Below are 12,607 nucleotides of genomic sequence, written 5' to 3'. Positions count from 1 at the left end.
GTCGTTTGGTTCCTTCCAATCCAAACGGAAGGCTTTTCAGAGTGTTTATTCTTACACTACAGCCGTGGCCCAGACCCAGAGGTCCGCTTCCGGCCACGGCCAAAAAGCTGCACCGCGCGCACCGGGAGAGCTGGAACCGCTGCAGAGGGCCTCCGGGCGTGCCAGACAGGTCGCAAGGGCGGGGGTCCCCACCTAGCGGAATACACCGAGGCCAACCCCTCCCCCTGCCCCCACGAGGAGAGGCGCGGACTCCAGGAGCTGCCACTCCCCCCAGGCTTGCAGGACGAAACTGGGACGTTGAGGCCGCGGAGCTGGCCAAACCCGCGGCGCGTGGCACGCGCGAGCCCTCCCGCGCATGCTCCACCCGCCGGCCTTCAGCCCGCGCCCCGGGCCCCGCCTCCCTCCCTGCTTCTCCCTGTTTCCCGTCAGCCTCCCTCTGAGTTTGGCCCCTCCGGCCGGGCGGCCGACGTTCCGCGTGCGTGCGGGCGCCTGACTTCACTTCCGGCTAACGCGCTCCGCTTGCCCCCTGGCCCCGGATGGTGACTGGCGGTGGTGCTGCACCTCCCGGGACTGTCACTGAGCCGCTTCCCAGTGTGATTGTGCTGAGCGCAGGCCGGAAGATGGCGGCTGCGGCGGCCTCGGCGGCCTCGGGCCCCGGCTGCTCCTCGGCGGCGGGGACGGGGGCGGCCGGGGTCTCGGAGTGGCTGGTGCTGCGGGACGGCTGCATGCACTGCGACGCCGACGGGCTGCACAGCCTGTCCTACCACCCGGCGCTCAACGCCATCCTGGCCGTCACTAGCCGCGGGACCATCAAAGTCATCGACGGCACCTCGGGGGCCACTCTGCAGGCCTCGGCGCTCAGTGGTGAGTGTACGGTACGCCGGGCGGGGGCCGGGCCGGCGCGAAGCCGGGGAAGGAAGCCGCCCAGCCCCGGGGCTCGGCCTCGCGACTTGGGGGAAGCGAGGTGGCGGGAGGGCAGGGCTGGGGGCTCGGACCCGGCTGTGAAGGGAGGCCCGGAAGCTGATGGAGTGGGAACCTTAGGACTTGGCTTTTCCAGCGGCTGCAGCTAGGAGGAAAGGCCGGCGAGTCAGGGAGTGGTGGAAGGGGAGTTGCCTTTTGGGCCTGGAGCGTCCGGTCTGGCTTGGTTCTCTGCGAGAGGTGAGGAGGCTCGGAGCTTGGTACCGGAGGAAGTCAGGCCCGGGTAGGCCCTGGAGAGGCTGTCGGTCCTGCGGCCGGTTAGATGAGAGCGGAAGGCTGGAAGGGTTGACCCTGGCCGGTGAGGCTGGTGGCCGGAGGCGAGAGGCGGGGAGCGTCCGAGTCGGCACTCAAGCCCTCCCTTGTGGGAGAAGAGCCGGCAGTCTGCTGTTCTCAGGTCCCGCAGGTGCGGGGACAGACCGCGGGCTGTGCGCTCTGGGTGGGGGTGGGGATAGGGTGGGGGTGGGGTGGGCCGGGTTGGGGGTGGGGAGGGAAGTAGGCGGGCCAGCTGCCTGAACTACTTGGTCGACGACTATGGGACTCTACAGACGCCAAAGACAACTAGATATGGTCCCCTTGCCCAGGGCTTCCAATTTCTACTCCTCAATGAAGAGAAAGTCAGGACCTGCGGTGTGTGAAATAGATTCCTTTGGGTTTGTAACTTCAGGCGGTCTTTATCTGTTTTCCCACAGCGAGCCGAAAATTGGGATTTGAAGGTGTCTCTGAGTCTCACCATTACAGGACAGTACTTCTGGGTAGCGTAAACATTGGTCCAGGGATGGCACTTTTAGATGCGTGAGGTGTATGCTCAGTGGACAGACTGGAGTGGTTTTGGAATAGCTCTGGCTGAGTTACATTTGGCTGAGATGACATTTGTGGTTACATGATGAGTGGCTTAATTTGGATGTTGTAGGTTAAGATTGAAAAGTTAGTATATGAGTGAGTTGGACTCCTGCATAGAGATATAATGTATACAACTCTCTGTGTTTAGCCAAGTGGAAGTAGTTATGTGGTCAGCCAGTTCACTCGTATTTGAAGGTAGACAAACAAGGAAAAGTTTACTTTGTGAGTAATAAGGGATTTGTAAGAGTGAATGGCAATTTAGGGAGGCAAACGTGAAATTAGACGTGTTAATTATTGTTGATGTGGGAGCTGTGAAAGAATTGGATTATGTATAGTTCTAGAATGTAAACCTGGAATATATCTAAGAGAAAGTTTTGGGAGGTAGGTTTGTAATTTTTTCTTTTCTTGGTTTAGGTAAAGGATAGGGGTGGCCCAGTTGTAGTAGTGAAGGTTACTGCAACTTGAACATAATGGCTTGTCACTGTGTATAAGAGGGAGATGCTCATTAGTAATTGGCTTTTTTGTTTTTGAGACGGAGTTTCGCTCTTGTTACCCAGGCTGGAGCGCAGTGACACGATCTCGGCTCACCGCAACCTCCGCCTCCTGGGTACAAGCGATTCTCCTGCCTCAGCTTCCGGAGTAGCTGGGACTACAGACACGAACCACCATGCCCAGCTAATTTTTATATTTTTAGTAGAGACGGGATTTCACCGTGTTGACCAGGATGGTCTCGATCTCTTGACCTCTTGATCCACCCGCCTCGGCCTCCCAAAGTGCTGGGATTATAGGGGCTATCTTTTTTTTTTAAAAAGTCATTAAAAAATATTTCAAGTATGAAAAGATATGAAGAGTAATTACAGTGAACACCATCCATCCCCAAGTCAGCTTAAGAAATAAAATATTACAAATAGGATTAGAATCTCAGCTGAATCTCTCCTGGATTGCACTTTTCCAACCTCCTTCCTCATAAATGTTATCTTTAATTTGATTTTATCCTTTTCATACATGTCTGTACATTTTAGTATATGTTTCTATCTTGAAGATGGAGTATTTTTGTGATTTTTAACTTGGGATAAGTGATATCATAGGTATTAGGATTTCTAAAGAAAGTCATTAACCAAAGTATTCAAGTGTTTTGGATAGAAAGAGGAGTTTCACAGAGTGTATTTTATGTCTGGAGATCATGTTTGAGAAGAATAATGTGTGTCAGGGTTTATTGGTTGGGGAAATTGGACATATATTTAGGTGCCTGTACATGGAAGGAAAGACAATAGATTACTAAAGAGGAGGGTTTTAGGTGCATGATGTGAAGGTGTAGGTACGTAAGTAAAATGTAACACTGATTTGGGATAACAGGTTTTGTTGGGGCATTTGTTAGTTAGAAGACTTTGGGATTGGATACAATTGCAGGTCCCCATGCATGAAGATTGAGTATGTGAATTAAACTATGTAGAAGAGAGTGTAGAAAAGAGGCCAGGCATGGTGGCTCATATCTGTAATCCCAGCACTTTGGGCTGCTGAGGCGGGTGCATCATGAGGTCAGGAGTTTGAGACCAGCCTGACCAATATGGTGAAACCCTGTGTCTGCTAAAAATAAAAAAATTAGCTGGGCGTGGTGGTACACACATGTAGTCCCAGCTACTCGGGAGGCTGAGGCAGAAGAATTGCTTGAACCCAGGAGGTGGGGGTTGTGGTGAGCTGTGATCGAGCCACTGCACTCCAGCCTGGACAAGACAGCGAAATTCTAAAAAAAAAATGTATATAGAAGAGTTTATAACGAATAGAATGAAGGATTACAGAAAAAATTTGAAAGTAACAATGTATACATTCTGAAACATTTTCATATGTGATAACTGAACCTTATTATTTAAAAATTTTATTTTTTTAGTTTTATTCTTGAACTCCTAGCCTCAAGTGATCATCCCATAGCATCCCAAAGTGCTAGGATTATAGATATGAGCTGTCTCACCTGGACTGACATTTATTATTATTATTATTTTGAGATGGAGTTTCCACTTTATTATTATTATTTTGAAATGGAGTTTCTACTCTTGTTGCCCAGGCTAGAATGTAATGGCACGATCTTGACTCACTGCAACCTCCGCCTCCTGAGTTGAAATGATTCTCCAGCCTCAGCCTCCTGAATAGCTGGGATTACAGGCATGCACTACCACATCTGGCAAATTTTGTGTTTTTAGTAGAGATGGGGTTTCTCTGTGTTGGTCAGGCTGGACTCGAACTCCCGACCTCAGGTGATCTGCCTGCCTTGGCCTCCCAAAGTGTTGGGATTACAAGTGTGAGCCATTGTGCCCACCTTGAAGTTTATTAATAATAATGATCGGAGGTTGTATAGGGTCCTGTTTGCCCCAGTTCAGATGATTGAGGAGGGAATGCTGTGTTTTATGCATTACTTGGAATCTGCAGGTATTTAGTAAGTTTGCTTTTAATGATTAATAGAGGATGACAGTCCTATAAATAGAGTAGAGAGAAGATGCCAGTAGTGATCATGGTCCTAACATAATCCCTCTTTCCCATTTATGGGCAATGGGCCACTTTCTTTACTACCACAGAGGAAAGACATCTGTGTCTGAGGGGATAAAGCATGGGAATAACCATATAGAGTTTTACTAAGTGATAGAGTAGTACATCTTATGGATGCCTGGGGTTCAGTTTATAGTGTTATGGGTTGCCTGTAACAAAGATTGGAAGTTGAAGGATGGGAACAGGACTTGTATGTATATGTATTGGGTGGCAAAGACAGTGAATTTTTAACTATGACAATAGTATATGTCTTTATATTATCTGTATATGATATAAAATACTTATAAATATACTTTCACTGGATTAAGAGCTATCAGTATATACACAGGTTAGACAAGTATTTGCTCCCTGTCAGTATTTAAGAGTGAAAATTTCTGAGTCGCTGAGCTGCATGATCTGGCCTTAACTAATCTTTCTAGTCTTGTTTCCTTGTTTATAGGTTTCGGTAAATGGTCCATTTAATTCTCTTTGCTAACTACAGTAGTTTTGTTCTTTTGTGGAATGTACCAGTTCACTCCAGTCATGTAGCTAAATCTTAGTCATTTTTTGAGACCTAGAGCACATCTTAACTTCCTGATCCCTTTAGCCAGAAATGACTGAAGCCCTAAGCACATATTGTCCAATTAGTGTTCATTTTAGTTTGGCAGCTTAGTCTTTTGTGTTTTTTTCAGCCATTTTGAACTATTTAAACTCCATTTCATTTAGCTTTTTGTAAATATATGAGGTCTACCTCATAGTATTTTAAGCTCCTTGTAGGGAGGTAGTTTGTTTACTTGTTTATATATCCCCTTCCCAGGATGCCTAGTATACAATGTGTTTGTGCGCGCGCGCGCGCGTGTGTGTGTGTGTGTGTGTGTGTATTTTTTTTTTTCTCAAAAAGTCTCTGTGGCCCAGGCTGGAGTGCAGTGATGCGATCTCAGCTCACTGTAACCTCTACTTCCTGGGTTCAAGAAATCCTCCTTTCTCACCCTCTTGAATAGTGCACACCATTATACCTGGCTAATTTAATTAATTTATTTATTTAAGATGGAGTCTCACTCTGTTGCCCAGGCTGGAGTGCAGTGGTATAATCTTGGCTCATTGCAGCCTCCACACCTCCGCCTCCTAGGTTCAAGCGATTCTCGTGCCCTAGCCTCCTGAGTAGCTGGGATTACAGGCACCGGCCAGCCACCACACCTGGCTAGTTTTTGGTAGAGACAGGGTTTCACCATGTTGCTCAGGCTGGTCTCGAACTCCAGGGCTCAAGTGGTCCTCCTGCTTCGGCCTCCCAAAGTGCTGGGATTACAGGCCTGAGCCACTGTACCTGGCCTTATTTTTTTTTTTTTAGTAGTGACAGGGTTTCACCATGTTGGCCAGGCTGGTCTCTATATTCTGACCTCAAGTGATCCTCCCACCTTGGCCTCCCAAAGTGTTGGGATTACAGGCGTGAGCCGCTATGCCCAGCCCTAATATGTACAAACTTGAATATTTTTGATTTGATGCGTATATAACAGTGTATTAGTACTTCCTTATATACTAATTGCTAAATAAACACATTTTTGACTTTTTAATAAAATATGCTTTTCTTTGTTTTAGAGCAATTTTAGGTTCATAACAAACTGAGCAGAAAGTACGGATAGTTCCCATATACCTGCTGTCTCCATGCTCACACAGCCTCCCACCCATCAGTATTCTGCATCACAGTGGTACCATCCGTGAACTTAGCACTAACAATCATCATCACCCAAAGTCCGTAGTTTACGTTAGGGTTTACTCTTGGTGTCGTACAGTCTGTGGGTTTGGATAATGTATAGTCACATGTACCTACCATTGCGCTATCATAAAGAATAGTTTCACTACCCGAAAAGTCCCCTACTCTGACTGTTCATCCTTCTCTTCCTTTTTCCAATTGTTCCCTCCCCTCTCCCTGCTGACAGCCACTGATCTTTTTATTGTCTTCATAGTTTTGCCTTATTCACAATGTCATAGTTGTATTTATATAGTTTGTAGACTTTTCAGATTGACTTCTTTATTTATATGCATTTGCAGTTCTGTGTCTTTTCATGGCTTGATAGTTCATTCCTTTTTGGTGCTAAATAATATTCCATCGTCTGGATGTAGCACAGATTATCCATTCACATACTGAAGGACATCTTGCTGGTTTCTATGTTTTGGCAATTATGAATAAACCTGCTGTAAACATTTGTGTGCAGGTTTTTGTGTAGACATAAATTTTCGGATCATTTGGGTAAATACTAAGGAACTTGATTATTGGATCAGATGTGAAAGAATGTTTACTTATATAAGAAACCGACACACTTTTAGTGGCTGTGTACAATTTTGTTATTCCCATTAGCAATGAATGTTCCACTTCCTTACAAGCATTTGGGGGTTTTATATTTTAGCCATTTTAGTAGTTGTGTAGTATCTCCTTTTTTAAAATACACTTTAGCGTAATAGGAAGGAGCTTGGTTCTCGACACAAATGGGTTAAGATCTTGGGTTAAGATCCCAGTGTCTTAAAAATTTTTTTTAAAAATTCTCATGATGGGCATGGTGGCTCAAACCTGTAATCCCAGCACTTTGGGAGGCTGAGGCAGGTGGATCACGAGGTCAAGAGATGGAGACCATCTTGGTCAACATGGTGAAACCCCGTCTCTACTAAAAATACAAAAAATTAGCTGGGCATGGTGGTGCGTGCCTGTAATCCCAGCTAATCAGGAGGCTGAGGCAGGAGAATTGCCTGAACCCAGGAGGTGGAGGTTGCGGTGAACCGAGATCGTGCCTTTGCACTCCAGCCTGGGTAACAAGAGCGAAACTCCGTCTCAAAAAAAACAACTCTCATTACATAGATTTACTTTAAGTTTTAAAAACCCATATAACCTTGACTAAATTATTTAATATTTCTGTTCCAGGTTCCTTATTTGCAAAATACAGATGATAATTGTACTAATTGTGAGGCTTGTTAGTGCATGTAAAATATTTATAACCGTGTACTGGCCAGACAAATGCCCCCAAAATGTTTGTCTTACCTACTTCAATTCCCTGTAAATACCTTGCTTTTGGCCCAGTGCTTGGCTCATGTCTGGGGTCCCAGCACCTTGGGAGGCTGAGGCAGGAGGATTGCTTGAGCCTGGTAGTTGGAGACCAGTCTAGGCAACACAGTGAGACCTCATCTCTAGAAAAAATTTAAAAATTTGTTGGGCATGGTGGCGCACACCTGCTTCAACCCGGGAGCTTGAGGCTCTAGTGAGCTGTGATTGTGCCACTACACTCCAGCCTGGGCAACAGAGCAAGACTTTGTCTCAAAAAACAAACGAACAAAAAACAAACCAAAAGAAAAACAACACAACCTTCCTTTTTTCTTTTTTACTTAAAGCTTTTTTATGTTCAGTGTTTGAACTTAAACTGAACTTTGAACTTCCTAAAATTTTTTTCTGATTTACCACTTCCATCGTCCTGCAGAACCCATCTAGTTTTCGCTTTTTTTAAGAGTGAAGATATTGTTAAGATGTTCTCTTAATTACTGGTGGTAATGGTTTCTTTTACTTCCTGAAATAGTGCCCCTCCCTAGTATAGTACATTTTATACTGTTTGTCTTTTTTATAAGCTTTTTTGAGATTATGTGGAGAGAGCATGCACTTTGTGTTATGTAGTACTGAACTTCGAATTTTAGCTCATTTATGCACTCACTACTTAAACCTCCTGAACCTCAGCTTCCTCATCTGTAAATTAAGATTAATGTTTAATAGGATGGTGGGGAAGATTAAGTGGTCAAACACGTTAAAAGTGCCTAACAGGCCAGGTGCAGTGGCTCACTCATGCCTGTAATCCCAGCACTTTTGGGAGGCTGAGACGGGTGGATCATGAGGTCAGGACTTCCAGTCCAGTCTGACCAACATGGTGAAACCCTGTCTCTACTAAAAATGCAAAAAAAAAAAAAAAAAAAAAAATTAGCCAGGTGTGGTGGCACGCACCTATAATCCCAGCTACTCAGGAAGCTGGGTCAGGGAATTGCTTAATTGCTTGAACCAGGAAGGTTGGAGGTTGTAGTGAGCCGAGATCATGCCACTGTACTCGAGAGAGGCTGTCTCAAAACAACAACAACAACAAAAAGTACTTAACAGTGCATAACGAATGTAAAGTAGAATGCTAATTCTCTTGAGTCTCTTGGCTGTTTGGTATTGCCACCATCCTCACGATTACTTAAAAAATGTTCACTAAAGGCCGGGCGCGGTGGCTCAAGCCTGTAATCCCAGCACTTTGGGAGGCCGAGGTGGGTGGATCACGAGGTCAAGAGATCGAGACCATCCTGGTCAACATGGTGAAACCCTGTCTCTACTAAAGATACAAAAAATTAGCTGGGCATGGTGGTGCGTGCCTGTAATCCCACCTACTCAGGAGGCTGAGGCAGGAGAATTGCTTGAACCCAGGAGGCGGAGGTTGTGTTGAGCCGAGATCGCGCCATTGCACTCCAGCCTGGGTGACAAGAGCGAAACTACGTCTAAAAAAAAAAAAGTTCACTAAATGTTTACACGCATTAGCTGGGCATGGTGGCACATGTCTGTAATCCCAGCTACTCAGGAGGCTGAGGCAGGAGAATTGCTTGAACCCAGGAGGCGGAGGTTGTGGTGAGCCGAGATCGCGCCATTGCACTCCAGCCTGGGTAACAAGAGCGAAACTCCGTCTCAAAAAAAAAAAAATGTTTACACACAGAAGATAGACAGATAACATTCAAATGTAGATGGAAATATAAATATTTGTAACAAATATACAGTAATCTATATTTGGATAAGTATCTTTTAGTGTATTGGTGTGGCTAAATGTCAGAATGAAGTTGTATTACTAGTTCTGCGTGTATACGGATTGTTTGTGTAGTATACGTACATAAGTAAGTGAAAGTATATGTGTGTGGGTATTAATCAGTGGATATGGCAGTACCTGTGTAGAAGGAAGTCATGTCTCCTCAGTTTCTGAAGTGAATTCCAGATCTGTGTTGCAGTGAAAAAGAAAAAAACCTGCTCAGTGTTTTTATTTTATTTATTAGTTTTTTTTTTGAGATGGTGTCTTGCTCTTTGTCACCCAGGCTGGAGTGCAGTGGTGTAATTCTGCCTCAGCCTCCTTAATAGCTGGGATTACAGGTGCATGCCACTACACCTGGCTAATTTTTTAAAAATTATTTTTAGTAGAGATGGGGTTTCAGCATGTTGGTCAGGCTGGTCTCCAACTCCTGAACTCATGATCTGCCCACCTCGGCCTCCCAAAGTGTTGGGATTACAGGTGTGAGCCACTGTGCCCAACCCTGCTCAGTGTTTTTAGGCAAACACTCCAGTTTTACATTTCTTCATACCTTTTTTCTTTTCCCTTTATAGATATTAACTTTTTTTTTTTTGAGATGGTGTCTTGCTCTGTTACCCAGGTTGGGGTGCAGTGGTGCGATCTCAACTCCGCCTCCCAGGTTCAAGCGATTCTCCTGTCTCAGCCTCCTGAGTAGCTGGGATTACAGGACGCACCACCACACCTGGCTAATTTTTTGTATTTGTTGTAGAGACAGGGTTTCACCATGTTGGTCAGGCTGGTCTTGAACTCCTGACCTCGTGATCTGCCCGCCTCAGCCTCCCAAAGTGCTGGGATTACAGGCGTGAGCCACTGTGCCCGGCTGACTTTTTTTTTTCCACTAAGCTTTTAGAGTCAGTCCCTCAGTAATATAGATAATGATGGGCCGGGCACGGTGGCTCACGCCTGTATTTCTAGCACTTTGGGAGGCTGAGGTGGGTGGATCACCTGAAGTCAGGAGTTCAAGACCAGCCTGGCCATCATGGTGAAACCCCATCTTAAAAAAAAAAAAAAAATTGGCCGGGCGTGGTGGCTCACGGCTATAATCTCAGCACTTTGGGAGGCCGAGGCGGGTGGATCACGAGGTCAAGAGATCGAGACCATCCTGGTCAACATGGTGAAACCCCGTCTCTACTAAAAATAGAAAAATTAGCTGGGCATGGTGGTGCACGTCTGTAGTCCCAGCTCCTTGGGAGGCTGAGGCAGGAGAATTGCTTGAACCCAGGAGGCGGAGGTTGCGGTGAGCCGAGATTGTGCCATTGCAGTCCAGTCTGGGTAATAAGAGTGAAACTCCGTCTCAAAAAAAAAAAAAAGTATATATATATAAAATGACTTTGATTTCAGAAATCTGTGTAGTGGTCATAAATAAGAGGAATATCTTTATACTCTACTGCATCTTCAGTGAGGTTTAGACTGTGTGTTTGTTTTTTTTCTTTTCCTGATGTAAGAGCCTTTTGATCAAACTTCAAGCCCAGAGCTGCCTGCTCTGAGAAGTCATGGTGCCTTCATAGTCCTCATAAAATGAATTTTTTTGGATAAAATTTGCAGTTTCCCAGTGATAGAAATTGTAAATGATTCAAACCAGTTTCTAATTCCTGGCTAACTTTGGTACATGCAGCATTCCTATTCTCAAGTATTCTTTGAGAGATAATAAACATGATACAGAATTGGGATCTCAATAGCCCTAGAAGATAGTTGTCTTATGAATGCATCTGGGTTCATTATAAAAATTTAATTTGGTAGAATCTCTTTTTGGGGTGTGAATATGTACTTTGGCTCTGTTTCTGTTGACTGTCTTTAGTGATGTTAAGAAAGAACAGAATGTTGGCTCTGGAGCTAGACCATTTGAGTTCCAGGTGTGACCTTATGCAAATGGCTTAACCTCTCTGTGCTTCATAATTAGTACCTAACTCACTGAGTTATTGTAAAGATTAAATAAACTGATACATATGCAAGACTGCTTGATTCACCATAAACATTCAATAAATGTTACTTTTTGTTTTGGTGTCTTAAATTATGTAGTTCAGGTCGACAGGTGTTTGTCTGCCTTATGTAGATAACAAGGTGAATTTGAACAACCTCCCCAGACTTCCACTTCAATTTGGAAAACTTTCTAAAAGAAGTGATAGCCCAGCTGAGACTTTAAGGATAAGGAGTTAGCCAAGTAGAAGGAACAGCATGAGCATGAGTAGAGGCATGAAATGGAGCAGGTTGTATTGTTACAAGCATTTTGGTTTTAGAGGGCTTGTAAAGTCTGAGGGAAAGGAGTGATGAGATAGCCTGAGGATCTTGGACTTGGTTCTCCTAGGCCATGGTTCCCATATTTTAAAGTACAAGAACTCCCAGTTTAAGGTAAAAAGTTAGAGCCCTATTATGATTGGAGCATGGTTGCAGTATTAATTGAGAAAATATTGTAAAAAGCAATTGCTTTTAAGCAGTTTAAATTTAATTTAAATTTGATTATTTTTGAGATGGAGTCTTGCTCTGTTGCCCAGGCTGGAGTGCAGTGATATGATCTTGGCTCACTGCAACCTCTGCCTCCTGGGTTCAAGTGATTCTCCTGCCTCAGATTCCCACGTAGCTGGGATTATAGGCACGTGCTACCATGCTTGGCTAATTTTTGTATTGTTACTAGAGACAAGACCAGGCTGGTCTGGGACTCCTGACCACAGGTGATCTGCCTGGCTCGATATCCCAAAGTGCTGGGATTACAGGCAGGAGTCACTGTTCCCAACCAGCAATTTTAATTATTAGACCTCTTTTACCTACATAATTGAAAAAGAATACAACATAAATGTTTTGGACTTTTTATCCCTGCTGGTTTAGCTTTAAGATTTTTGGGGAGCAGAGGAAGCAAGTTAGTTAATGCTCTTCTGTTTGCCCTCCAACTTCATAAATTTTGTTGCTTTTTTCTCTTGTTCTTTTTGTCTTTTTGGGTTTGTTCAGTACCTTCTTTATTTCTTTACTGTCTTTTCAGTAGGGAGGGAGCAGAGGTAAATGTGAATGTATTATATACTTTTTAAACTGGAAATCTGTAGTTGTAACTATACTTAAACTGTTAAACATTTAGTACTCTGTCCTTAGGAATGGGGGCTATAACTATATATAGAACTTAAAAAATAATAGATTTCCATAATGTAGTATGTAAGAAAAGTGGGGATGCAAGCAGGAGGTACCTCTCTGATATGTGTGTTGTATTGCCGATGGCTTCATGAAAACAGGGTGCCTTTGGCAAGACACTTCTCTGAGATACCAACTTTAAAATGGGCTAATGGCCTGTAATCCCAGCACTTCGGGAGGCCTAGGTGGGAGGATTGACTGAGGCCAGGAGTTCAACACCAGCCTGGGCAACATACTGAAACCCCGCCTCTCCTAAAAATACAGAATTAGCTGGGCGTGGTGGTACATGCCTGTAATCCCAGCTACTTGAGAGG

General features: G+C 44.6%; 1 protein-coding gene across 50 annotated transcripts in view; it reads left to right on the top strand.

Moving 5' to 3' along the window:
- Positions 1-517: 517 nt before the first annotated feature.
- BIRC6 (baculoviral IAP repeat containing 6) overlaps positions 518-12,607 on the top strand; it is a 250,707-nt gene continuing 238,617 nt past the window's right edge. For all 50 annotated transcript variants that reach the window (XR_013526681.1, XR_013526680.1, XR_013526682.1 and 47 more), the window contains exon 1: positions 518-864. Coding sequence is in view for 45 of the 50 variants with exons in the window: in XM_078349545.1 (XP_078205671.1) it covers positions 537-864 (328 nt within the window). In the remaining 5 variants the exon portion in view is untranslated. The remainder of the gene's footprint in view (positions 865-12,607) is intronic.

Source organism: Callithrix jacchus, chromosome 14, assembly GCF_049354715.1.
Source record: "Callithrix jacchus isolate 240 chromosome 14, calJac240_pri, whole genome shotgun sequence".
Taxonomy (NCBI): domain Eukaryota; kingdom Metazoa; phylum Chordata; class Mammalia; order Primates; family Cebidae; genus Callithrix; species Callithrix jacchus.
Note: the sequence above shows the minus strand (reverse complement) of the source record. Positions and strands in the feature narration are given on the sequence as shown.